The sequence below is a fragment of the Aspergillus bombycis genome (genome assembly GCF_001792695.1).
Source record: "Aspergillus bombycis strain NRRL26010 chromosome Unknown contig00146, whole genome shotgun sequence".
NCBI lineage: Eukaryota > Fungi > Ascomycota > Eurotiomycetes > Eurotiales > Aspergillaceae > Aspergillus > Aspergillus bombycis.
In genome coordinates, this window is record NW_019170148.1 from 1 (window position 1) to 27,470 (window position 27,470).

Below are 27,470 nucleotides of genomic sequence, written 5' to 3' on the forward strand. Positions count from 1 at the left end.
CTATCTACTATATTCAGTAAAGATTAATAGTTTTAATATTACGTACAGTTAATCTAGATTAACTGTCTAATTTTTAACTTAACTGTAATTAGATATAGAAATTCTATTAATCTAGCTATAATCTAGCAGTTAGATATAATTGACCCTATTAACCTAACCTAACCTGGCCAAAAACCAGTCTAATTATAATTATTTAAAAAAATATATTCTATATATTAAAATATAATTTAGAAAATATATTAATTAATAGTTTTTAAATAGTAAATCTATAATAAATATAAAATTAATTTTTAAATAAAAAAATAATTAAAATATTAGAATTAGATTCAAATATAAATTTATTTTATTTTATAGAGAATAGATTATTTTATATACTAAAATAATAAAGTATCTTACCGGCCGAATACCAAGCTTACACTGGTATAGTTTGCTTACTTTTAGAATATATCTCAGTACAGAGAATCATTTATTATTGTAGGATAATTATATAATTGACATAGATGAACCCTTTGAGTACCTATAGTATAAAAGGGCGCGGTACAACAGTAGGCGGTTGATATATCTGGGAAGTATAACATTTTCAAACCAACTACCTGACACAAAGCAGGCTTTCGCTCCTGTTGGCATCATCTCGGCTCGGGCTAATTACAGATAAGTAGTAATTTGAATCAACAACGAACACACCATATACTGAATTATGTGATGTGTATCAATATTCTATAGATTAGCTAATGTTGTTACTTCAATTAATACATGGAACCACAGTATAGCCATAATTCAATGACAAAAAATAGATACCTCCGCCTTTCCCCCCAACAGGATCGAAAGCCTGCTTTGTATCAGGTAGTTGGTTTGAAAATGTATAAACAAGGTTGATGCATACTCGATATCGAGCTTCGAGACAACCTATCTATGAGTTGAAAGAGAGGGACGACGAAAAGGGGAAAGGGGGGATGAAAATAAAAATAACAAAGAACAAGATCGAGGAGACGGCAGGTGGTTGCCAAAGCAATACTACTGGTCCTTCCTGGCGTCTCCTGAAGCCTTGTTCTCTCTCCGTCGTTTAATGGCCTCTGGGCTGTACTCGGTATCCAGAAGATAATCCCACCATCTGAAACTGCTAGAATAGTTACCGACAAATTTCTCGTGGTGAAGATCATGGTGGTCAGCGCCCGCCCAGAATGGCAGGAAATGATGGAGACTCCAAGGGAACTCATAGCCGCTGTGTGCGTCGATAGCTTGGAACAGCCGCAGTACAATCCAAACGTACATGGTGAAAATGTGCAGATCACCGGTTACTGCGCACCAGAGGATCGGGCAGCCAACAGTACCGAAACCGAGAATCATTACTTCGATCGGAGAAGCATATTCAGCTGCCATTCCGAAGGGGGCCGAATATTGGTGGTGGATCTTGTGAATAGCCTTGTAAAGGGGACCCCAATGAAGTGCTCGGTGTGAGAAGTAATGCCATGTATCCTCAAGCACAAAGAAGATTGCAATTTGGTAGGCCATTGTCCAAAAGGTGGGAAAAGGAACCGATGTTGAAAGGCCAAAGAATTGAGCCATGGGATGGAATAGCCTGACGGCAAATTGTTAGGTTGAAATCAAAACATTCAAAAAGATACACACCAGATTTGAGGTAGTTCAACTGTAAAATGGCTCAGTAGTACAAATTTCGCGCAATCCCATTGCTCGCGCAATGACGGAATTTTATTCTCCGAACCAGTTAGCAAAATATCTCTCGAGTCGGAAGTGATATGCACATACACTTTGGATTTTATAACCCTTGAGCAGGCCCAAGCTGTCTATGAAGATCCAAGGTAGGGAGCGTCCGAAATAGACAATCTCGTGCATAACGAAAGACATAATGCCAGTCGCCAGGACGTCGTTCTGCATCCAAGCATACCATGCTGTCCATAGCCTCTCGAGTACATTTAAGTGAGTATTGTATTTGGAAATTTCTTCAAACTGGCCCCAGTAAGTCTCCGGGGTAGCCGACAGTAGCGTCGAATTCCTTTATCGGGTCAGCATAGATATAAAATAACCATTGCAATGACACAAGCTTACATTGTGTTTACAAATTTGTCCTCAAGGAGCGACTGGCTCGCTTGTAATTATTTCACCAAGAAATACCAATGTGTATGGCCCTATTGTGGGGGAAAAGAGGAGGGGAAAATAGGAAGGGAAGGATTGTAGAGGAGGAAGCGCCGGTGGGAGACTTTATCTGAAAGGGTTGAAACTTGGAGGGTGTGTGGGCGGTATTTCAGGGACAGGGATAAAGCTGCGCGATCAAGGGCCTCCAGTCCCGAGGTGGCGAGACCTTTTTTTCTGCTGTTCCCCTTACTCTGCCTTGGCTTTTTCTGGCGCCACCGCCTAGCCGATTTGGACCGATGCTGTGCTCCACAAGCCGAAGCCCCACTGATGTTGACTATTGTCCACTAATATCATGTTTATTGTTATTTATTCAGCGTAAGTACTCCGTACTTTTGCTACCTATCTATGCCCATCCAGATCTATTCCCTCTCCGGCTCGAAATTCAGTATCTTGAACCTTAGGATAAAGTAAATACAGGAGATACGATCCTTATCAGTCTTGCTGACCTCACCTCAGCCTACTACCTATGCTGCGTCCACTAGTCCAGGTCACAGGTCCATAAGACCCTGACACCTTGTTAATCTTATACTGCACTGCAAAGCACTCCGGAGTAGGTTACTACTAGTACCCCGTAGATTATTATTATAGATATATGCACCCTTGATTTTTATATGTTTAAAATTAAGTACATTCATTACTGCAACCATTGTCTAAGATATGCAAGCTCCTAGATAAGTAACCATATTTGCCAGTTATAGGGTTCTAAAGTGTTTTACAGAAGGCTTAGGGGCTTTAGAGATCGCGAGATCTTCAGTCTTGAATAAAATTTCCGATAGATAGATACTCTGTGCAGAGTACTCTGTAGTCATCCAGGTACCAGCCTAAGGATAAAAGTTAACTAAAGTAAAATATAAACTATGCCAAGAACTGGTATTAATTACAATACTCCATACAAAGTATTTTTTACATGTTTAGAAGTGTCTAGGTCAGATTAATGGTGAGAGTGACGCCATTTATAATATAAGTATATATTTTCCTTGGAGAAAGCCCCTTCTTCTCTCTTCAAAACACACAGAATCACAATCATAGGGCAGAAAATGTCAGTTATTAACAAGTAGGTCAATAGATGTATGTCGTTTCGAGGGCTATCCCTGCTAACAAATTAAAAGTGACATTTGCCGCTTAGATACGCAGCTGGATCAAATTAAGCAGGAAATCAACGACTCATACTTTACCTCACTGGAGACCCACAAACATACGCATGATTTGGACGCCAATGCAGAGCACATATCTTATTTAGAAAATGCGATCAGCTCTCTCTCTGTGCCCTCCAAGTCCCGACCAATACTTCCTCCTGAGCATATCGTGGAATTGACTTTGAAGCTCTTCCGTCCCCCGGGTGAACCATATGGATTGCTTTCGGGTGTGTCCACGGACCGTGAACTAGAACTCACATGGCTGGCAGTTACGAAAGCTACTGTACAAACTCTAGGGGTGGTCTTGCGGTCTCTCCTAGACCGAAGTCTGCTCCTGAGCGATGAAATCTTTTATTGGGACACAATCCTGGGATCCTATTGGCACATCGGTGTTTATACACTTCAAACATCGCCTTTCCGGCTTTGGCGCAGGTTGACCAAGCCTCGCCCTAGCAGAAATGATAGTGGTGCCAAGGCAAGGTTTCCCACGTTTGTCTCAGCCCAATGGTCACATTTTTATGAGTCCATACAGAGATGCTTCTTCGCAGGAAACTTGCATGCTCTACAGGCAAACGTACTGTCACCGTTTGTAGCAGCCAAGTCTGAGATAAGGCGGAAGCGGGAAAGGCTTAAGGTAATGAGGGACCTCAATGCCCATGGTATCGGGCTCCTCATGAGAGAGTGTTTCCCTGCTCAAGCAAATGACGATGATTGTAACTGGGCAAGGTGCATTTCCGCCGATGATTACTGGCGTAAGACGGTATGCAGAAGTGTGATCTTGATGGGGACATTTCTGCAAAAATTGCCCAGTGACAGTGGTATTCTTGATTTTGGGGAAGACGTTCTTTTGGCTACTGACAACGAGATTGCTTGTCTCCAAACAGAATCTGATGGCAAGCGCTCCAACCGAACACCCGAACTAGTCGCCAAGAAACTCCATGATATACTGCTTAGACTCCTTCCTGCCCACAACACCCTTGCATTGACAACTATTGACAAGCACCGGCGCCCGTCGCGTCTGTTGAGATACTGGCTTCCATTATCGATGCTGTTCCTAACAGCGAGTACCTCTTTTAAGGTCCTGAAGAATCATCGCCATCAGATCATTAGATGGGTTACTAGTGCCGTGGAAACTACATTTGAATTTTGGAGTAATTGGGTTTTTGATCCAATTCAAAGGCTCATTGGAACTATAAGGCATGATGAGAAGAGCGAGATTGCCTTGATGAGCAAGAACAGCTTAGAGGCTGATCGGGCAAGCTTAGAACGAATGGTAGTCGACTTCATCCTTGATCGTGGCGAACCGAAGCCCGATGATTATGTGCTTGATATCAGTTCTATCGCAAACAAGGTTAGGGAGGGAGATTTAACACCAGTACTGAGAGCGTACGAAAAAGATCTACGGACTCCCTTTGTCGGAACTGTACGAGGTGACCTTGTACGAGCACTCTTGATCCAAATCCAGAAGACGAAGGTAGATGTAGAGATCGCAATTGGCGGCATTGACGCTTTGCTGAAAAGCCAGGAACTCGTTTTTGGGTACGTGTCTTCTTCAATATATTGCGGTAGAATGGGCTAACGCTCGCAGATTCGTTGGCCTCACACCCGGTATACTGGTCTCATACGCATCTCTTCGATGGTTCTGCGGTCTTTTTGGCAATAGAAAGGGTCTGAGAATGGGTAGGCGGCAGGATGAATTAAGACATGCACTGCGGTATGTAGTATGTGGTGTAATGTGGGATGTGCTGACCTTGGACAGGAGTGCTCACCGAACTTTGACATCACCTACCTCTGCACATACTGGCGTGCTCGCATACAAGGATCATGGTCTTCTGATCTGTGACGCCGAGGTTTTGCTTAAGAAAGCAGAAGCTCTCCTGAGGGGGGCAGAGCTCCGCGCCTTTAGAGAAGATGTGGCTGACCTCATTAACCAGAGAATGGTAGTGCGGCAGCTTGAAATTGTTGGCAGAATGGGCTGGGTCTACTCAAAATGGATGCAATGATCGAGTTCTGGGCACACAGTAGCCGCATTGTTGGACTTGCGCCCCCCCCCCCCCCCCCCCCGGTGGACAGTCAAGAGCCTCGGGTTACTAATTGCTTTCATTTCAAGGGGCGAGGGGACCGGCTATGATTTTCGGGCCAAAGGGCATATTAGGTTGAAGATTTTCGGAACCAGCGTATGTATATACGGTTTAACGTGAGGAATATAACCAAAGCTGAGGCCGATCGCGATTTTTCAGGGGGTCGATTAGCATACAGTCATTTGCAAGTTAAATCAGCACTTTCGGTTGAATGGGATCCTATCACCAGTTCCTAGCAAGAAGACCTAAAGAGAGTACTGGTTTTGATACTAATTGTTACTACTAGTGATATCGGCGCTGAATGGGGGATGAAATGGAAAAAGTGTATTGGATTAGCGCCTTGCCGTCCGTATATATTAGTAAGATCTTCCCTCATGAGAACCCCAAACGCCCCAAGCCTACAAACCAGTAGCCATGTAGATACTGTGATAGATTATAAAGGTTGGGATTGAAGTACGTATTCTCATAAATGAGACGGATGTGTGGGGTATGCAGCTTGTACATACGTGTCGTATGTCCCTAACCAGTTTAATACAGTACCAGACCTCAAGGCAAAGTTACAGTGAAAGTACCGATCGCTCCGCCTATACATACCCATAATGTCGTTGTATCCCTAGCTGCTTACTTTACTCCGTAAACCACTCATCCACCCAGGCACCATTTTGTGCCGCCACTCTCTATCTTTTTTGATGAATGTCAGAACAACCGATGTCTAAGATACCGACCCCAGTATTTCAATATTCCAAGGTTGCATCCCCATAAACAGACCGCCTTCTTTACCGCGAGACGTGATCGTATTCGCCCGCCCTTTCCCCCTGATTCCCCGTATAGCGCCCCCGAGTTCCTTGAGTCCTCTCTAGCCAGCAAGCCTACCTTGCCACCATTCGGTGGCTGCAGCCTTCCTGCAGAGGAATCACTAAAGTGGAAGAGAATTAGAGTACCGATCGATAGGCTTTTCTTTTCTCTCTTGAAGGGGAAAAAGGAAAGAAAGAAAGAATAAAGGACAGAAAGAGAAGATACTGCGGTGGTGCCAGAGGACTTGAGTTTCCCGACAATATATCGCCAGAATTTTTGTCAGAAGCTATTGTCGTGAGACATCGTTGGCGTGTGTGACTGAATCCATCGCTACCTTGATTCTGCTTAGCTCAGACTAGCGCCACCTGCGTCTACTTCATCATGGCTGGTACAAGAAACTATGATTTTTTGGTGAGTTTAGCCGTTCTTTTGGTGGATAATAGACTAATAGATGACATTTAGATCAAACTTCTGTTGATCGGAGATTCTGGGGTGGGAAAATCATGTTGTTTGTTACGATTCAGCGAAGATTCATTTACCCCATCCTTCATCACGACTATTGGAATTGACTTCAAGATCCGTACAATCGAACTCGACGGAAAGCGTGTAAAGCTTCAAATATGGGATACAGCTGGACAGGAGCGCTTTAGAACGATTACAACGGCTTACTATAGAGGGGCAATGGGCATACTTCTGGTCTATGATGTCACTGATGAAAGATCATTTCAAAGTAAGGGCTTACTCTCCTGATTCTAGGCTGGAACGTTTTGGCTACGACACTAACCTTGTTTCCCAGACATCCGTACATGGTTCTCAAACGTCGAACAGCATGCAAGTGAAGGTGTGCATAAAATTCTCATCGGAAATAAATGTGACTGGGAAGAGAAGAGAGCCGTGTCAACTGAACAGGGTCAGCAGCTAGCTGATGAGCTTGGCATACCCTTCCTTGAAGTGTCAGCAAAGAACAATATCAATATTGAGAAAGCCTTCTACAATCTTGCCTCGGAAATTAAGAAAGGCATGGACACATCGAAATCTGAACAGCCTGGTTCGCAAGGTGTCAGCATAGATCAGCAAGGCCCGGGGCTGAATGGCAATACAGGAGGCAAGTGTTGCTGATGTGCTTGTTAGTATACCCTCCTGCTTTGACCTTTTGTCCACCTTACACACCTACTCCTTTTCTCCCTAAACTTCGGCAAACAGCTATTCTGCCATTGACTCGAACAAGAACAAGCTAGGGCTTTCATGCTCCAATGGACGCTGAGCCTAATCTTTTGCGGAACACCCTTCATGTATGTCCATAAATTGCGGCCATGGTGCAGGCCGCCGTTCTGTTATAGTCGTTCGAAATATGTTTGGTGGCGTTGTTTAATTTTGTGTTACGCTATACTGGGTATTTGTGTTACAGGAAGTGACATGAGTGTTGCCATCGAGTATTAGCATAATACTTCATGTATTTTGATTTGGCAGAAGGTGCAAGAGTGCGTGCTGATAATGAAAGCATCCTTTGCTGCGTATTGCGTATTGCCCAAAAAATGGTGGAGAGAAGAGGGAATAAAGTAGCCGCCACTCCTGCTTCCCTTCAGTCAAGACCGATAATCATGATGTGAAGAGAAGGTTTATGAATCATATACCTTGCGAAGTAATTTGCCTTGAGTTCAATGCTAGCTTTGAGAGAACATCATGCTCGAATGACAAAGCCCCACAATATAACATAACATCTAATATCAAAAAATGCACTCCGCTTTCACATGTGGACTTGGTTCATGGGGATCTTCGTTTCCAAGTTTTGGAAGCGGCTTCTGATGCCAGACACGAGTGAAACGAGCAGCCTCGAAGGAAGTGAGGAAATTAACACGCCACATTCTTATGAAATTGGCGGTTGACTGACTCAGACTGCCCGTACCCTCAAGATTCATTTTGGATAGCCCCAACACAGTTGTTGGTTCTATTTGGATAACGGCATCATCTGTTTTTGGTAAAGCCCATCGTCGACCTCTCATAATGCCATCTAGCTTGAGAAGCTTCCTGATATGATGCGAGTCCAAAGAGGGAAAAGAGAGGTAATCTAACTGCAGTTTCACAGGGAAGAGTTTCTTTCCAGAGGATTCTGATGGGCGCAGTCCTTTGTGAATCCCCATTGTGTGCTGTAACTTGAATTCGAACGGGAATAGCTGCGCTGCTACAGAAACATTACGTAGTGATGAGCCGAGCGCATAGTTAAAGTGCTCGCTATGTTTGACCCTGCCATTTGTGGATGTTTCGGCCAGCATATCCAATACTGTTGTGGTAGTAGGAGCCACCTGCCTAAGATAGAGTTCTTGCAACTCTATGACCCTTTGTTGATATTCCACGCGTAGGCCGGAGAGGTAAATATCAGCAGCCAAGAATCGGAGCGTTGCAGCGTTTGACGATTTCGTATAGGTAGGACTGAATTCTTATTAGTCAAAGCAATTCGCACATTATATCCTCGTATGTATGGATACACCTTCTTCTAGCCCCTTCAAGCTATAGTCTTTAGATGCTAGCATCCTACGAAAGTCATAGGAAGTCAATGATTGACTCGCTCCAGAAAGTATGAGTGCTGTTCTATGGCCTCGGTGACTGCGCTCGCTTGATGTTATTTTCAGCCTTCCACGTTCAATGGCAACACCACAGCCCTCTATTCCCATTACAATATCCGCGATGCGTGGCGTACTCGGCCGGTCCGTTTCTGAGACATCTTGAGGTTTTCCTGATCTCTTAGCCGAGGAAAGATTTGTTGTAGACACTCGTGAGCTAAGAAGACATGTAATTTTTTGAGACAGCTTTGGTGGCCCTCGAAGTTGTGAGGTTGGTCGACGTGTTGCTGATGCCCATAAATGCCCCCGGGGGCTATAGAACATACCGATTCGCTTCCGACACAAGGTGGAATTGATAATGGTTATGCTGATCTAAGCAGGTGGGAAAGAGAGGGCTGACGTTAGGCAGGGGGGCGGAGCTGGAGTTGTTCGGATTGGTGGATACTGTGCGAGACCATCTTAGAGCTCGAGAATCTACAACAGTCTCAGGTATTCGGAATTTAGAATATTCAGCGACATACAGACTTTTACACAGGCAGAAAATACCCATGATAGTAGGCGGTCGTCAATATCACGCTATACCATATTGGGGTGTTCTAAATTTCAACTTAATTACCTCCCACTGTACAGAGGTGTTTCAAAAGTTATCAAACTGCGCTAGTAATATTGGCCTCAGATAGAGGTAAAGTCTTTACTATACAGCTCAATACTCAGAATTAATAGAAAGTAATTTTATTCTTTTATTATATAATTACTGATCAATTGGTTGTCTCTTTGAAAGTTGAAAGATATATATATCTTCTCTTAGTTCTGGGTCACGTGGCATTAAGCTATATCGTAAAGGCTTTACCTCTGTCTGAGGCCAATATTACTAGTGCAGTTTGATAACTTTTGGAACACCTCCGTACAGAGTAGTACGATTAAGTGGATTATTACCCTGCCCTCTCAAAAAGGAACGGGTCAGTGCGGGGCGGTGATCTAAATCCGCATCCATACAGTGGGATGCCAAAAGTTTGAAACTATCCGCTTGACCGCCTAACATACCGCTATATTTCAACCCTATCAAATTCAGTGCTTGAGCCTACACACCTCTATCTACACATTGAATTATAACTTCTAGAGAGGATATAGATATAAGTTATTGAGTTAGATAGCTGGTATAGTAATTATTAAGACCCAGGGAGGGAGTTTGCGAGATTTCTGCCACGCAGAATAGTAAAATTAGGAAAGCGGTTAAACTGGGCAATAAATGGATGGTTTCAAACTTTTGACATCCCACTGTATGTTAGATAAAAAAAAAGGATGAGGACAAATCTATTAGCCACTCATCATTTTTTACATTTCCCTTCCCTCCTTAGACATTCGCGCCTAGAATATTCCTCCTACCCCTCTTATTTTCATTCGTTCCTCTGCTTTCTTCCCTAACTCCAAAGCAGTTCAGCATCGTTGTGTAGCAAAGACGCACTGCAATGCCTGCAATATAGAGTGTCCGGTCATACCTGCACCATCAGAATACCTGATATAGTTTTCAGCCACATTCTACATGTTGAAATATTGTATATAATCTGATATTTCTCCTACGGGCATTATTTGGTCAGCCCGCACGAAATGTCGGAACCCCGCCTTTTCACGGTTCGACCGCTTTCGAAACAAGCGAGAACTGACCATAAAGATGCGTTTCGCGTTTATTTATCGTCGTCGTCGTTGGCTGCCCTTAAGCTTCGGGCTGGAGATGCTTGTACCTTGAACTACTCTGGTGAAAGTGCGAAGACTGCAATAGCTTGGAGCGCAACAGAAAACATACAAACTACGGTCGTACAGACTTCAAGGACACTACAGGACTGCTACGGCGTCAAACTTGGTGAGAAGGTGTCTATTTGCAAAATCGATGGGCCTTTGGGAGAGATTGAATCTATCTCTTTTGTGGAATGCTCTGATATCGAACGAATGGCGAGATATGGCTCCCTCCCGCCATCGGAGAGGCACCACTGGGCCTGGGCTTTGGAGTTTCCTCTTGCCAGATGTGATGCTCTCGCTGTCGGATTGATATTTGATTTAGAGCTTAAGGGACAACGAAGGAGCTTCAAAGTAACAACTATGCGGGCCTTGAATCAAACCACCCATACCACATTATTGCGGTTCACTGAGAATTCCAAAATATTGATTGGCGATGGTTCAGATGAGGAGAATGAAGTCCAATGCTTTGATATACAAGTACAGTCATCTGGTCTGGGTGGAGTGGGCCGCCAGATTGATAGTATTAATGAGAGCCTGGCTGATTTCAACATGGGCTCAGGGATTGTGGCAATGCCTTCTTTCTATGAGCATACTCGGGGATTTCTCCTTTACGGGCCAAAGGGGACAGGGAAAACAGCCCTTCTTCGTCAAATACAAGCCGCCGGTTGGCGGAAAGCATTCAATATCGGGTCTTCCACATTCGGCAGGAATATTGGCGATGGCGAAGCTAAGCTCCGCAATCTGTTTCAAGATGCAATTCGTTGCCAGCCGAGTGTTGTGGTCATCGACCAACTGGACTTCATTGCTCCCAAACGGACATCGTTGGATTCTCAGTCTTTGACATCTGTTCTTTGTGAATGTTTGGATCTTGCAAGAGGTGCTATGGTTCTTGTTGTAGCTGCAACTCGACATCCCAACGAAGTTGATGATGCTTTGAGGACTCCACATCGATTGGCGACTGAGATTGAACTGCATGTCCCTACAGCCTATGATCGTGCCGAAATCCTGCGCGCTATATGCGGATATCAATCTCCTGTACTGAGTGACAGGCTCATAGATATGATGGCGGAGAAGACTCATGGCTATGTTGGGGCCGACTTGTTTGCTTTACTTCAGCTCGTGTGTCGCAAGGCGCGTCAGAGACAGATTAACAAAGCTGACTCGAATAGTTGGCCTTTCCACCAAGCGTCTATGTTTACCAGCGACTCCAGGGATGACTTAGCCACCAAGGAAACTGTGCCTTTGGAAGTCCAAGAGGCCGACGTATTAACGGCTTTACAGGAAACCCGTCCAACTGCGATGCGGGAAGTATTTCTAGAGACACCAAAAGTGAGATGGTCGGACATTGGTGGGCAGCATGATATCAAACGGCGTCTTCAGAAGGCCGTTGAGAGGCCTTTGAAAGTGAGTATCTCCATTAATGATCCACAAGAATGGAACTGACGACTGTAGCATCCTGAACGAATGAGGAGGCTCAATGTAAACAGTAAGAAAGGCATTCTGCTGTATGGGCCACCGGGTTGCTCCAAGACCTTGACTGTCAAAGCACTTGCTACCGAAGCGGGCCTGAATTTCATGGCCGTAAAAGGTGCTGAAATTCTAAGTATGTATGTTGGGGAGTCGGAACGGGCTCTACGCGATATTTTTCGAAAGGCACGATCTGCGAGGCCTAGTATTATCTTCTTTGATGAAATCGATGCAATTGCCTCAAAGCGCAGTAGTACGTCCCAAGGGGGTGTCAATGTGCTCACAACTTTATTGAACGAAATGGATGGAATTGAGGAGTTGAAGAGTGTCTTGGTCGTCGCCGCGACAAATAAACCAGAGGTAATTGACCCGGCTTTGATGCGCCCAGGCCGTTTGGACAATATCCTTTACATTGGACCCCCGGACTTTGAGGCGCGGAAAGAGATATTGAATATTTGGTGTCGTAAATCTGTTGTTCATCCCAATGTAAGTTTGGAAGAACTGGCCTGGAAGACTGAAGGCTACTCAGGAGCGGAAATTGTGAGTATTTGCGAGACTGCCGGAGATGCCGCATTGGACGAGGAAGAGGAGACTGGTCAAGCACAAGATATTCGGTGGGAGCACTTCGAAATCGCGCTCAAACAAGTCAAGCGGCAGATCACGGACAGTGTTATCCAGCAATACGAGCAATGGGGGGATTCAATTGATATTTAGATTATGCTTACCTCATTACACCATGATTTGAACAGATTGAATTCATGGGCAATGTTAACTGCGTGGAAGCAACAAAAACAAAAAGGTAAAGTAGACACAACTGCTATATCACCATTAGCTGATACTGGTTATGACGGGGGCGGGAATTTGTAAATTTAATGTTTTCTGGGTATTGATGAACAAACATCCATCGAAGGACAAACGTATAGCCCCAACCTCGATTTTTCTCACCAAAACTTGACCTCTGCAAAGTGGGGAACAAGGCCTGGGCCAATTGGAGCTTAATTGTTAGTCTAGCCAGGATCAGCTAGCTTTAGACATCACATCAATTAGGTTCCCGTAACAATTTACTCTTAACATCGACACTGTTTGAACTCTTATACTACATATGTACTACCCTTCAACCGTCAAACCTGAAACAAACGAGGTCCTTGGCACATTTGTGTGATACTATATCTGCGATGGGAGGTCGCTCGCCAAATCGCTCACCACCACTTCACCCAGATCTCGAGCAAGCTTCAACCCCAATGAGACGCACGATGTCCCCTCGTTCAGAGTCTAGACCCAGGAGCGAGCGAAGCGCATCATTTGATCATGTTAACCGTAACGGTTACCGCTCCAGGAGCCGATCTCGCTCCGCTTCGCGATCAAGGATGCTTTCACGAAGCCGAAGCCGAAGCTGGAGTAGTCGGAGTCGCAGCCGCAGTCGAGGCTCCCGACGGTGTAGAGACAGAAGTTATAGTAGAACTCCTAGCCCTTCAGATAGCCTGCCAAGGAGCTCAAAAGTCTGTGCTATTGTTTACTGTTGCCCCATCTTCGCCTTCTATATATGAAGCTTACAAAAAATAGATTGTGGTTGAAAAACTGACGAAGAATGTAACGGAGTCACACCTTCGAGAAATATTTGGGAGCTTCGGGGGTATAGAGAGCCTGGATCTCCCTATGAACAAAGTTTGTATGTATGCGCAGATCTCCTTGTCACTCTATGGACCGCCTAACGCACGCACTTTTTCAAGTTATGACAAACCGAGGCACAGCATATATACTTTACAACGATCCCGCGGATGCAGAGGCGGCTATTGCACACATGCACGAGGCCCAACTCGATGGGGCTGTCCTTAATGTTTCTATTGTTCTTCCCCGAAGAGCATTTTCCCGATCACCACCACCCCAGAGCAGCAGGTTAAGCTTCGGCCGTCAAAGGCACAGCCGTGGCCAGCCACCGGACTCTCGTTATTCTCGCCCTTCTCCCTATCCTCCCAGATCCCCTCCCCACCCGAGAAGTTCGGCCGCACTAGGCCCATGGAAAGACATGACCTTTATCGTCCACGGTCTTTATCTCGATCACGATCGCCACGTCGCTCTCGATCATCGGAATTCAGGTCAGCGTCCCCACCGAGGAGGGGACAGCTGCGCCCTGGCAGCCCGCGACGTGGTAGACGCCGCAGTCCTAGTTATAGCAGTTATGACTACAGCAGCCACAGTGACAGAAGTAGAAGCCCCAGCAGGAACAGAGGTCCTGGTCGATATGGTCCGCAAAGGCGGTGAATCGCACGGAGCCACAAGACGAGGTTTCCGACTTTCTACTCACTGAATTCTTCTTCTACTCTAGGGGGTTGAGCAAGTATTGGCAACATTGTATTTATGTAATAGTACAAAGATTCAGCTTAGGGTCTTTGTATGCGAGACATAATTAGAGACAATGCCAGCTTTATTAATCTGAATTTTACTCCTTAAACACTAAAGAGCGCTATGCAAAGACGTAGGTAAGGAAATCGGAAATCGGAAATCGGAAATCGGAAATGCGGCATGCTTGTTAGGCTGAGTAGCTCTAGAAGAATGCGCACCAACCAATGTACATCGCGGCAAGGTTCTTTTCATCGGTTGCTTGCACAATCAATTCATCTACATGGCCATCCACCGACAATGGAACAGATTCCCCAGGTAGAAGACCACGGAGTTTGTTACGGACATTTTCGAGCACACCTGCAGGCGTCACTGGAACACTAACATGGGTGCGTCGCTTCATTAACATATTAGCATTGCAGTGACACTTGAAGAATAAATGTGCTTACCTTTACCTTCTTCCCAATGAAGTCTGTTGTTGGATCGTGCAAAAATGTTTCAAGTACAGTCATCAGAGCATCCTCATTTTGCCGGAGTAAACCAAGGCTTATTTCGCAAGTCTTCCGGAACGGTCCTGTTCACAGGGTTAACCGTGGTGATATCTGCTAACTACAGACTCGGTCTACACATACCGTTATACCCATAAGCTCCAAATGCGTCCACCATATTCTGAGTGAGACGAAACGGAACTAGTTCGGGTTTATCAAACGTTAAGCCCTATATCAATTCACTCTTAATGCGGGGCGGAAAGACTAAGGGAATTCAAGTTCTTACCTTGTCAAAAAGGCAATTGAAATCAACATGCAAAATACCGCCAGTGCCCTCCTCAAATAGGATATTTTCGCCATGTCGATCCCCGAGCCTTCGATGAATGGAAGTTAGACGAGAACATATACCCAAGGAGTACAGACATACCCTAGAACGTATCCAACCATTGACATGACTGCACAAGACCGAGTATAGCGAAGCCTTGCTGCAAACCATGTTCCAGACTCCGGAAACATCTCGACAAACCACTCATGTAGGACAGGGGGAAACCTATACTTGTATTAGCCATACTACTTGCAATTGTAGGTCATATTGGGATCATACTTTGGTAGAATTTTGCTGGTAAACAAAGGCAACTTCGAGATCTCCGAACATGCTTCATCGAGATAACGTCCAATTTCTGTGTACTGTGGAAGCGTCAGCTATTCAACCAGATAGAGATGGTAAGAAGTTTCATGATGCCTCCTACATTTGGCGCGATGCCCCGCTCCCTCAACAACTTGCTAACAATATCCCTCAATGTTCGGAGATTATCAACCCATTCAATCAGTCCACATTCTTCATTCAAAGGTGTAACCGCGTATGTTTTGATATCTTTCTTTAATCAGCCTTTACAACGCCTTCGCAGCTGAGATGGGCTCTTACACATGCGTCGTTTACTTGATTCAACATCCCTTTTAAGGAGCCTATTGATCATGTTGTTGAACTCCATGAGGCGCTGATCTTTGCGGAGATCATCTTTGGGCTTGCAGAGGATATTGTAAATTTTTCCATCCGACCCTCGAACGCTGATCTTCCGTGGTTTCTGAAGCGAGTTCAGGACTAGAGCTTCGTTAAGAACAGCTAAATACAGTTAGACATACACATCTCACTCATGTACCAGGAAACAAAACATCACCATATACCTTCAATAGTGGTTGGGTCTCTAGGGAAAGCCCTAAAACCCTTGAGGTACTCTGCATCATGGCTTGCCGGTAGAGTCGGAGTCAACAATGCTTGAAATGGTACAACAAGTCGACAAGGCGCAACTTTGTGATCGAACTTCAGAGCTTGCTTTAGATCGATTATGGAGGCCTTTTCGACACGCGCTACGCATAGCTTTAGCATCTCTTCAGAGAACCTTTGCCCCTGGTTTATCATCGCACGCATATCTGACGGTGCTTCCATCTTTAACTTCTTGTTTACTTCCTTGTATCTTGTTAGTGCTCAGAACCACTCATTGTATAGGTAACCATACCGTAATTTTTTGAAGACAGTTCATACCCCTGGATGCCCTATCCTTCGAAGACGACTTGACCACAGCAAGCACTATCCATAGCCCTTGTTGAGGAAAGAAGTTTACCACCTTGGCGACTATCTTTGTTAATAGGTCATAGACGGTGGTATTCGGGTGGCAGATTCTTGCAACCACCTGAGGAAGAATCGTGAATAACTGAAATTATTAGTAATTTTCTGAGAGTAAACGATCAAAAAGTGCTCACCAGTGCAGCCGGCATTCGGTTGATGTATTTTTTTAGTTGTGAATGCATATCATCCAGGATTTTTCTCCTTTGATTCAAGGTATGTGTTTGAAAGTCTCTGTGTCACATTTTATTAGCAGCTCTTCGCCAACTGAATAAAATCGGACCCTGAATAAAACAGAGTATATTGTAGGAAAAATGTTTCACGTACTCATTATTCCCCCTTTTCGGATCAAACGGCTGATCAACAGTAGACGCATGTTCCAGCCAAAGGGTGAGAACTTTGGGTAATGACTGAAAAACATATTTATTCCCATGTGCTAGCGATCGGAGATAATTGTCAATCACCAATTTAGAAGCCTCGCCACTTAAGCTAGGAATATTTAGTATAAAATAATAAAGTCAGATGAGACGTGGGAGAGCAAAGGGACTCACTATATCTGTGCTTCTTTCCCTAGTGGTTTGGCTTTCTCCAAATCTAAGATCTTGTTGTAGTGCTTCCCTAGGTAATAATGGGCCTTTTCCCACCTGATACTAGTTAGTATGGGGGCGGCCCTAGGAAAAATTGTGCGAGTACCTCGAATGTAGGTAGATGGCTTCTCGGTACCTCTGTACTATGACATCTGACTGTGTCTGCCCGGCTCTGTCTGTCCATTTCGCTAACAAAAGATGAGCCTGAACCCCATATATTAGTGATGGCATTCCACAATCTAAAAGAGGTTGAGATATTACCCTGGCGGCAAGTAAATTTTGGTGTCTTTCTTGGTTTGAGACTAGATAGACAGAGACAGGACCATCCGATGTATTGTCTGTAGCAAATTCATTGGCAGCTATTGCGCCTTCCAATGTTTGTATTGCTTTACGATGGTAACCATCCTTCCACAGAAGTCTAGCATGCTCAATAGTCGCTGATCTATTCTTCAAACGAGCCGCATGAAGCATCGACTGATATGCTTGGTTAGTGAAATTGCCCTTGCGTAAAAGGCGAGTACTGGCAAGCCAGGCATCAGCTATATCTGAATTGGGGAAGTTGCACCTTGTACATGTGTTAGTGTTAGGCTTGACCCATTCAGTAAAGATATGACAAGAGCAACATACGCCAATTCCATCATAGCTCGCCTTAGACCAAGAAGGTATTGCTTGTCAGATATGTGCCCTCCTAGAATATCTAAACGGCGGCTCAAAGCAGCGCGGATTTTGGGAAGTGTATCCTTCTTGCTTTGTGAGTCCAAGCCAGCTATAGATTCCATCTCTGCTAATGCGTGCAGCTTAAGGATGTTGTCATGACACGACTGCAAAGATGCCACAGAATTGACATTGAGAGACTTTGCAACACTGAGTCGCAGGTCACAGATAATACCCTTGAATCTATTATTATTGCCCTGACAAATGGCATCAAGCGCCAAACCGACACCGATGTTAAAATCTCCTATTCCTTGCTGTGAGCAAAGCTGAAGGTAACTGCGCAATTTCTCCCATTTTCCTGTGATCCAAGATGCCTCGATTGCAAACGGGACAAACCTAGAGCCAGCGTCGGTGGTTCGGAGGATCTCAAATCGTGTAAGAATGGCATCTGTGTTGGGGTAAGCAAACTGCTGAGTTAATAATATTCCGTCAAAGGAAATACCTTGTTGTCCTGATTCTTTAAGGCATGTAAGAAGGTTCCACTGGGCATCGACATTGTTGGGCTCCTTCTCGAGTTGTAGCTCATACCAACTTTGTGCTGTAGCCCATCTCCCAGCCTTGCGATGTTCAAGAACCTGTTGGTCAATGTTGAGTGCGTGTAGGTGATTTGATATGCCCTCAATACCGTCTGGCTCATCAATTTGACTGTAGATATCTTGAAGACGCTGGAAAAGAGGTTCGACATCCTTAGAGTCTGTCTGTTTGTTCCTAGACTGCCGAATATATTGTTCCCAATGAAAAAGTGCTCTTGAGAATGATCTACACTCAACAGCCCTTTTGGAAATGACCTCGGGCGGTATAGAAGCTAGCAGGGATTCAACAGCCTTGACTTGGGATGCATCTATATCCAAACGTGAATCCGAGCACGCTTCCCTGTGAGAGCGGCTTGCGTGATAGCTTTGACTCCTAAGACTATTGAGCTGTTTTTTCTTCCCTTGTAGCCACCTAGAAAGATAGTCGAGGATTTCGAAAATGCTCTATACCCAAAGCGAGAGGAAGTTAATTCAGTGCCTCTGGACCTCTCCGATGTTCCGTACAGAGCACTTACCTGGCTGCACAATAGAATAGCTTCGTATATATGGTTAGCGGAGTCTGGAAGTAGGTGAGATAGAACGCTTGTCAGTTCGTGAAGCAAATCTTCCTTTTCTTTCTGGGTGCCTCCAACTATACGGTTCAGCACTGCAAATGGCAGAAGAAAGGATGCTATAGATATGTCCTGGCCTTTTACGATGCGACTAGATACACTGAACACAAGCTTCGCATTGTCACCACTCCCCTTCTGTAGCAGATCCTGCACAAAGGTCCGCAGCCACTCACCATGCGTTAGAGTAGCCGAGAACAATGGGTAAGCGCAGCTTGAATTAACAGCGCCGACGGTGACCGTATACTTGGACGTGAGAAAGGGGGTCAAAGTGTTGCGAACCGTCTCAGGAAGCTCTGACCAACGTTCATACTTTTTATCTGCCTGGACATCGCGAGAGCGCTGGGTAACAACTGAATCAAGACCACAGAATCTGAGTAAATTTTGCATAGCGTACGCAAGAAATCCCTGGGCCCTAGTATTAGATGCCGACAAAAACGCATCGACAAGCACGTGTTGGAGAAAAAAAAGTATGAAGTCAAATGTCTCTTCCATGCTATCAAAGTTTGATAAGACCAGTATATCTTTCTTTTCTTTGATCGAGTCAACCCGATTTGGATCCAAACAGCCAATAAGGCCTATGCACCGAGCTGATAGAAGAGTTATGACATCCGAACTTGTGTTGAACTTTACACAGCAATCAAGCAAGGACCGAATTAACTGAGCAACAACTGGGTCTGGTTGTTCGCCAAGAACTGTGCGATGAAGGAACTCATCGTGCTCTAAGAGGTACGGCACTAGCTCTGTTAGAGCTTGTTCGACGACAGTAGCGTTCTCACTTTGACAACGTCGGACAAATGCCAAGAACTGGCTTCGAACGTCCATTTTCCCCTTCAAATCCACAAGCTCGGCTTGGAATTTGGACATCTCTGGAATGGATGCGAGGGATGGCATGGTGTTGTAAACATCTTGCACTAGTTCATTGTGATTTCTTAAAATGTTCTCGACAAGTTCATAGGCACATTTTCTCGTATCCTCTGTAAACATGCCCCAATATCTGATCACAATTGACAGGGTCTGGTCAAGAAGTGGTTCAATATCTTCGTCGTGCAAGGAGTTGACCAGTATTGCCCAAACTGTAAAGGCATTGTTGCACAAGTCTTCGATTTCGAGGGCGGATCGCAGGCAGGCACAAATCTTCAAATGTTAGCATATATATTGCATTGAAAGACTGTAGTGACAATCCCTAATATACTGACCTGGGGTATCGCGCTAACTACATGTCCTTTCGCAATCTTCACCATCTCCCCGATAGCTATGATATTCCTTCTTTTTTCAACCAGGGGTTGTCTGATTTGAAAATCGTTGATAGCATGGGCGAATTCAGTAATTATACCAAGAATATGCTCCTCGATGAAGTAGCCTATCAAATTTGTTCTCCTTGGAGCATGCCCTGACTTTCGTGGGACAAGGGCTGCTAGGAGTTGAAGCGCACGAGAGAACTGCCTTTATTAGTCCCAAACACCCAAATGGTTAAAAGTAAAACTCTACCTACCCTTGCTCTTTTCTCGTCCCCGGAATCCCCAAGACCCTTGAATAAATGACAAGCAATTAGAATCGGTTCGATCCGTACAAGCTCCGCCAAGGTACGACCTTCAAAGGCAGTATCTACTTCTGACAAAGCGGACATTGCCATATCCTGTGGGTTTGACGACGCCTGACTCAACAAGAATGCTAGGATTGCTGCAAGGTTATTTTTCTCTGAACAAACATCGAAGGGGGTTTTAGAATCCTTATAAGTCGCCCCTATCCTAGCGATAATATCTCGTTTACGTGTTAGCACTAGATGTGGTAATACATATAACTCAGTCAACCTGAGGAAATCGTCCACTTTCATTCCCAACAGATCACAAAGGTGTTCTGCCATGCATGGACGTGATTGGAAGTTTTTCATTATTGTCACGGAAAGAGTTCTCCAAAAAGGCCTGAACAAGCCTGCAGGAGTGACTGAGAGGCGCTGTGCAAGCTTTGAAATCTAGTTATAGATTTTCGTTAGAGTGCAGCCTATGTAATAGATGACAGTAGAGCTTATCCACAAATGACTGTAACCAGGAAGGTGATGTGGATCAGATTTACGTACTTCAGTATACGCTACCGCACAAATGAAAGGATTCGGGTGGCCCAGGTATTCAACCAGGCGAAGAAGGACAATGTTCATCTCTTCGTCATTGGAAAGTCTTAGCAACACATGGCTGTTAGCATATGCGACAAAACTGTCGAGAAGTTTAGTACATACGTTGCAAGGCGACAAAGTGTTAGTATACATGTTTCATGTAATGACTGTTCTTGTTTTTCTGAGAGGCTTTTTAACCATTCTAAGATGACAACAAAATTGCCGCGACGTGTTTTATTATCAAGGCCATTGCAAATAAAAGCGACTATTGAGTGTCTAGATATACGTAAGTATCGCATGATCAGAACAGCAGTAGACAAATCGTACCCAGTGACGATTCGCAGTTCTCTGATGGAGCTCCGAAGAGAATGGAGGCAGAACTCGCCGAACACAGAAGAGGATAGCTGCGAATAAGTTGGATCCGACGTATGCAGCAGTGTTCGTCTTAGCGTGATCATTGCGGCGATTCTGAGGCTCGTGGTACGTGTGAGTCTAGGAATAATGTAGGCCAAGATTTTGCAGAGTTCTTCAATATTAGGACATTCTCTGCTCGACCCTACACCGTTTTCACCATCGCACACATGGCAAAGTGGGGTACCATTCGGTGCTATGTCACTCAATTGTTTTAGTTCCCTAGCCATAGCACAAGGGATTTTGCCGAGTGTGCTAAGAAGATCGCATTTCCTTTGTTCATCGAGGCTAGCAAAGGTATCACTGCTGCAACGTCAGCTCGCCTTTCGAGTGCTATCGCTTGCTATGCGAACTTACACAACAGCCGGATAGAGGTCACACAAGCCGCCGGGGGATGTGAAACCTATCAATGCAAGGGAAACTGCTATAAGTTGCTGTGCTGTATCTCCAGACTCTGAGTGTGGGGGGAGTTGAGGAATAACGCGGCGTTTTGACGCCTGAAGAGGCTCATCATCCTGAACCGCAGAGCTCGAGAGTTCATGTTGCTGAAAACGGCAGTCCGATTCCGATACAAAGACTTTGAATGGCTCGATGGACACGGTTTTTGCGCCACCACGTTCTAGACTTATACGGGAAATACTATCGAGAAACCCATGGATCGAAACCTTTCGTACAATAAGCTTAACTCACACTATAATGGGTCTAACTACAGCGGGACAATTACCTGAAGCTGTGTCTCGAGAGTCTGGAAACGATGTGGCATCTTTGTAAGACCACTAAGTGCTGGAGAAATGGTAGCTCTGAGGCACTGGAAAAGCGCCCTGGTATACTTGATGCGGTTAGTGAAGGTGTCCAAAAGCTGGCTTAACTCACTCTGTAAAGTGGAGAATTGGCAAAGTTTGTCCATTGCAAAGATTTCCTCCAAGATTCGCAGCAAGCCGTACATTAGTTCGACTTCCGATGGTGAGGATACGTCCTGGCAGCAGCATGATCGAATACATATCACGAACTGCAAACTTGCGCTTATCTTGTTTTCTATGAGTTCTGGCTGCGGGCTCTGGAGCCAGTGAAAGATGAGGGTCCAGAGGCGTCGGTAGCCATTCAAAACCCAGGCTACATTCTGTCGAATAACGGAATTCTTGCTTGCCACAAAATGAGGGTTGTCATTGTCTGTTCTGAATGAATCGAGGAGACGAAGAGTTAGATGGAAGGCGTGCGATAATGATACGAGCTTGAATCTCTTCTCGAAAAGACTGCGAGGTAGGCCGAGCCTGTCTAGATCTACAAGGAGATTTCCTTTTAGGGCCGGTAGAATTATTTTAACTTCCGAGTCAGCTCGCAGATTGAAGTTATTGAGATTCTCGAGAGAAAGCAAGACCTCTGAGGTTCGTTAGCCCAACATCCCTACCAACAGTCCCAAACGTACCCGTTGTGCATGCTCGTAAAAGGCCGGCAGTGGAATGACAAGAGGGCCACAGTCTAGAATGCCTATTTTGAGCGCAGAGTATGCTTGTAAGGATACCCCTAGCCTTCCAACTGATAACTTCATTGTTCCAAATACCGAGCAATTGGAGTAACCGTACGACCAACCAGGCGTACAGCGGCGCATATGTGCTTTCCCCCAAAACAGCTGGATCAGGATATTCCGTTAGGGTTTGAGGTGCCTTCTCAATTGATACCAATACAATATCCAGACAATCCAAAACTTGACCTTGAGAGTCAGGCTTTGGATCCTTGGTGCATGGTTCCAAACCTGCTTTCAAAACGATGCATATCAATTTGCTGATATCTGTAACCTTGTCATCAAAATGAACTTGGCTATGTTTCCCTCCTGCAAGTTCTTGGCGGAGCAGGGAAAATGTCTCTTTGCTCAGGCTATGTGTCTGGTTCCCTTGGGAAGGGAGGCGCGGTGCTAACTGTGCTGCCAAGGTAATTGGGGGTTTCCAGCTGCCATTCCCTAGAGCTAGATATCGAGACGTCTCGATGTCATTAGTTGCCATCTGGGGCATGCCTAATCATCTTTTAGGCTAATAGAGAACACCGGGTTAATGTTGAACTTGGGCGCTAATGAATGATGGATTTCTACCTGCTTCACGGGTAGTGCTCCGGGTGCGACCCGATATTTGAGCTGCAACTTACGATTGTTGTATTTAATCTGTAATACATGTATTGCAAAAAGCCATGGCAACCTTGGAACGGACCTCTTAACTTCGATCCAGAGTGCACTTACGCATCCTTCTATATACCGATCTACCTTGAAAGCAACTCCGAGTGTAATAAGGTACAGCATTTCTCAGCGCCATCCTGGAATAGGTTAGAGTCACATCGTTGACAACGTTAACCATACATCCATTGATGTTTTGTATATGTTCACTTAGACTGACGTTGTCTATCAGGAACGGTCCTTTACGATAAATATTGAATCAATGCACATATTATTCCAGTTACTGGAGCAGAAATTGTTGAATCAGGGACTCGTGAGTTGGGATCTCAGATACTCACGAAAGCTTTGAAAATCAGCTTCATCAAGTCTAAAAGCGGATAATAATCTGCCGGCTATGGAGGAAGACTTAAGACACGCTTACTTTATGAAGCAAGCTTTATTGATGGTAATGCCGGCCTGGGCTTTATACATGATATTAAGCGAATCAAGAGGGCTCACATTGTTTTAGGGAGAAAAAGCTCTCGAGACAGGCGAAACTCCAGTTGGGTGTGTCTTAGTATATGACAACCAAATAGTCGGCTCCGGAATGAACGACACAAATAGGTCAATGAATGTACGTTGCCCAGCTCTCATGGAATTGTATCTGTGCGAGAAAGCAAATTTGAGCGTGCACTGTACTATCAAAGCGAACCTTTCTTTTCAACCATAAGGAGACAGGTCTTCCAACATTATTGTGAAAGTCAATTGTAGAAAACTGAGTGTCCTGACTTATTTCATCAGGGCACAAAACATGCAGAGTTCATTGCGATCGAGCAGATGCTCCAAAGTCACCCTAAATCCTTACTTCGTTCAACAAAACTCTATGTCACGGTCGAACCATGCGTTATGTGTGCTTCTGCTTTGAGGCAGTACCGAATACAGGCTGTGTATTTTGGCTGCGGTAATGAACGTTTTGGGGGCACGGGAAGCATTCTCTCGCTACACACCGAGTTCGTCACTCTCCAGGCTTGACTCTACTGAAATCCTAACACACAGTAGTTTCTCAATAGACCCACCTTACCCAGTGTATGGTGGGTTGTTTAGTAAGGAAGCCGTAATGCTACTTCGAAGGTTTTATATTCAAGAGAACGAGAAAGGCAAGTGATCATCTGTCATTATCAAGGACTCGAAGCATTTATTGACTATTGGTAGCGCCTAAACCTCGCCCCAAGAAAAACAGAGAGCTAAATACAAGATTTGAGGACGACTAAGAGCTACGACCTTACGGCCTTAAGAGGCAGCAGGACTCGAACGCCAGTGAAGCCATTATGGGAATGCCACCAGCGCTGCCGAAAAAGCTATCGCTACCATGTGGCTTAGGAGAGTCATGGTTAAGAGGTAAAATGAGAAAGTTCTCGTATGCTTGTGTTATCCACCAAACCTAAAAAATAAATATACCAGACCGCGCAAGTTACAGCTCAACTTGATTATCCATACCAATCATATTTTCACGCAGAACCAGCCTTCGCCAAACGTTCCGCTTCAAGCTCACGCTCAGCCTGCTGATAGTACTTAGCTGTGTCCACGCCATGCTTTATAGAAGTTAGCCCGTGAATAAAAGGCAGATGGCAGACCAGGAAAGGGGAACAGTCCGACCTGATCATGGTTTACAATGTTGAACCAGGGAAGAACATGAATGAACAACTCTGAATACCGCGAGTTCCTGGCTGCAACCCCCTGCAGATACGCAGACACCTTCGAGGTGCCATACAGAGATTCACCTCTCTTGACCTTGTCAACCATCTCTCTTGTATCCATCTCAACTTCTCTCGAATTCTCGGTGAAACCATAGAAGCGATCTGATAGTCATATAAGCCAATGCTTCTCACCGTAAAGCGGCAATTGACATACTGCAGGATCTTTGGTAGAGCACATGGAGACCTCCAATAAGGCCAATTGCTGTTGCTAGCCGCATCACAGGGGCGAAGCCTCCTCTCCCAACATGAGATGGGCTTACCCTTTCCATAGCCCAGAATGCTAGTGGCGAGGCGGCAGCTGCTCCACCAGCAATAGCATAATCAGAAGGTCTCGCATACCCAAAAACTCGCCTCAGGTGCCTGGAAGCAGTGAGCACTTGTTAATAATTCTATGATTTCAGCAATCCATACGGGTCGGAATCAATCAACTGCAAACCGTAGTTAGCAATTGTTCCTTCATCCTAAGTTGGGGAAGGGGGGGCTCTCGCACCGGATAGTCGGAATTAGCCCGTTTAGGGGGGGCAAGAACTGTCTTGGGATCAGTGGCCATTGTGACCAAGTTGAGTCTGAAGCAAGCCTGTAGTGGTCGTATTGTTAAAGACGGCTTTCGTTGCGACGGAGGTGAACTCGGAGAACACAAGTTGTGCCAAGAGTGGAACCTTTCCGGCTTCAGACTAGCTTATTAATCAAAGGCATTGGGGCGAATCATCGACCACTCCCTTGTTCACCAATTAGCATAGCTGATTACTATACTGAGCTTTGAGAAGTTTGTATCCGTAGTAGTAGTTAGGGTGGGCTGTACACACTACTGCTTTAATGTTCATTGCCTAGGAATAGGGCCATTTTCAGACCCAATAGCGTAAGGCAATACACAGTTGCACAGCTATTGCCCATATAGTGTATTGTTGTAAATGTCTAGGTATACTTACGATACGGGGTACATAATGGTGTTATTTTCAATACACTTTGTACCGTGCAGTATTGTGCACATGGGCTATTTAGGTGCATACATACGGTAGAGTCTAGACACCTGTTGTACAGCCTGGCCATTTGGTGAACGCGTTCCCGATGCCCACTACCTCCTCCATTGAAAAGACAATTTTCTCCACTAAACTTAGACAATGGAACAAGAAGGTCATTTGGATATACAACAGGGCTTGCCGTCGCAAACTGCGAACGATCTCTTTGACTACGATGTCGGCTTGGATGAGATACTACAGCACACCCCAACCGAGTCTAACATAAATGCACCCAGGCCGTCTACTATACCCGGCGATACCGGTTTAGGTCTTGGACTTGATGAAGAAGTCAAGGTTACTAGAAAACGACAGCCCGTCGCTAAACTAGATGAAACACGGTGAGTTGGGCCACTCGGTTTAAAAATGGCAACCAGAAGTAATCTAACTGCACTCCATTATAAGGTTACTGTCTCAAGCTGGTATACCTAGGCTACGCCGCACAGCCAAACAGAAGTTGAAATTCAAAGGAAAGGGACATGAGGTTTGATACTTATCAGCTCTTGCTGTCATACTTTCAGAGGCTGACATTCTTACTACTAGTTTTCTGACGCGGCCCGCTTATTACAGTTCTATCAGTTGTGGCTTGATGATCTCTTCCCTCGTGCAAAGTTCGCTGATGGACTAACTATTATCGAAAAACTCGGCCATCATAAACGCCTTCAAGCTATGCGCAGAGAATGGATAGAAGGGGAGAAACCAAGAGCCCGCATAGATGATACAACACAAGATTTACAAGCAGATCGATCGAGCCTACCGATTGCGATAACCACTAAAAATCATCATGCTGTGGATGCGCATATATCTTCATCTCATAGCGTTGGCCATAGCAGAGTCGATAAGGAACCGTCGACCGAAGAATCAGATGTTCCTGCTCACGGATTGTTCATGCTTGATGATAGTAATTACCGCGCGATCGCACGAGACGTTCCTGAGGATGGTGACGAATTGGAAACCCTTTTGAGAGAGCAGCAGTGCGATGATGCTACAACTAAGAATCCCTTGGCCTTGGTTGATTTGGTCGCCGACGGCGATGGATTCGAGGCCATGGAAGAATTAAATGTTTTAACTCCGACATGAGCTACGCCGTTCTGTAACCGTTGTCAAGCAATAAACCGCACAAGATCCTAGCGATATTGAAACTCTATCTAGAAATAGCACTGCGTGTCACGGAGGCTGGTAAATTTAATGCGCACAATTCTTAA

General features: G+C 45.0%; 7 protein-coding genes across 7 annotated transcripts; 4 read left to right on the plus strand and 3 right to left on the minus strand.

Moving 5' to 3' along the window:
• Window positions 1–1,014: 1,014 nt before the first annotated feature.
• ABOM_010794 (sterol desaturase family protein) lies at window positions 1,015–1,512 on the minus strand (the record flags this gene model as incomplete). The annotated part of the gene is made up of 1 exon (XM_022537922.1): window positions 1,015–1,512. One exon carries the CDS (start codon window positions 1,510–1,512, stop codon window positions 1,015–1,017), a length of 498 nt encoding a protein of 165 aa, XP_022384102.1.
• A 1,679-nt stretch (window positions 1,513–3,191) lies between these two features.
• Window positions 3,192–7,285, plus strand: srgA (Rab family GTPase srgA; the record flags this gene model as incomplete). Its single annotated transcript, XM_022537923.1, has 6 exons — window positions 3,192–3,208; window positions 3,264–4,829; window positions 4,879–5,004; window positions 5,050–5,251; window positions 6,629–6,896; window positions 6,963–7,285. 6 exons carry the CDS (start codon window positions 3,192–3,194, stop codon window positions 7,283–7,285), a joined length of 2,502 nt encoding a protein of 833 aa, XP_022384103.1.
• Window positions 7,286–10,335: 3,050 nt separating this feature from the next.
• ABOM_010796 (putative AAA family ATPase) lies at window positions 10,336–12,645 on the plus strand (the record flags this gene model as incomplete). Its single annotated transcript, XM_022537924.1, has 2 exons — window positions 10,336–11,868; window positions 11,917–12,645. The coding sequence occupies 2 exons, from the start codon at window positions 10,336–10,338 to the stop codon at window positions 12,643–12,645; spliced, it is 2,262 nt and encodes a 753-aa protein (XP_022384108.1).
• A 594-nt stretch (window positions 12,646–13,239) lies between these two features.
• On the plus strand, window positions 13,240–14,239 carry ABOM_010797 (RNA-binding protein with serine-rich domain 1; the record flags this gene model as incomplete). The annotated part of the gene is made up of 3 exons (XM_022537925.1): window positions 13,240–13,434; window positions 13,495–13,600; window positions 13,662–14,239. The coding sequence occupies 3 exons, from the start codon at window positions 13,240–13,242 to the stop codon at window positions 14,237–14,239; spliced, it is 879 nt and encodes a 292-aa protein (XP_022384109.1).
• Window positions 14,240–14,476: 237 nt separating this feature from the next.
• Window positions 14,477–23,349, minus strand: atrA (protein kinase MEC1; the record flags this gene model as incomplete). Its single annotated transcript, XM_022537926.1, has 26 exons — window positions 14,477–14,668; window positions 14,721–14,845; window positions 14,904–14,988; window positions 15,046–15,133; window positions 15,187–15,309; window positions 15,364–15,446; window positions 15,509–15,633; window positions 15,685–15,882; window positions 15,945–16,227; window positions 16,277–16,471; window positions 16,521–16,617; window positions 16,711–16,872; window positions 16,935–17,027; window positions 17,077–17,174; window positions 17,232–17,535; window positions 17,598–18,072; window positions 18,127–18,661; window positions 18,733–19,962; window positions 20,025–20,267; window positions 20,321–20,800; window positions 20,906–21,002; window positions 21,062–21,214; window positions 21,266–21,652; window positions 21,707–22,014; window positions 22,074–22,729; window positions 22,776–23,349. The coding sequence occupies 26 exons, from the start codon at window positions 23,347–23,349 to the stop codon at window positions 14,477–14,479; spliced, it is 7,389 nt and encodes a 2,462-aa protein (XP_022384097.1).
• A 1,651-nt stretch (window positions 23,350–25,000) lies between these two features.
• On the minus strand, window positions 25,001–25,799 carry ABOM_010799 (putative NADH-ubiquinone oxidoreductase 21 kDa subunit; the record flags this gene model as incomplete). Its single annotated transcript, XM_022537927.1, has 5 exons — window positions 25,001–25,084; window positions 25,149–25,351; window positions 25,404–25,609; window positions 25,661–25,677; window positions 25,740–25,799. 5 exons carry the CDS (start codon window positions 25,797–25,799, stop codon window positions 25,001–25,003), a joined length of 570 nt encoding a protein of 189 aa, XP_022384098.1.
• Window positions 25,800–26,370: 571 nt separating this feature from the next.
• On the plus strand, window positions 26,371–27,345 carry ABOM_010800 (Chromosome segregation in meiosis protein 3; the record flags this gene model as incomplete). Its single annotated transcript, XM_022537928.1, has 3 exons — window positions 26,371–26,606; window positions 26,671–26,749; window positions 26,809–27,345. 3 exons carry the CDS (start codon window positions 26,371–26,373, stop codon window positions 27,343–27,345), a joined length of 852 nt encoding a protein of 283 aa, XP_022384115.1.
• Between the last annotated feature and the right edge of the window lie 125 nt (window positions 27,346–27,470).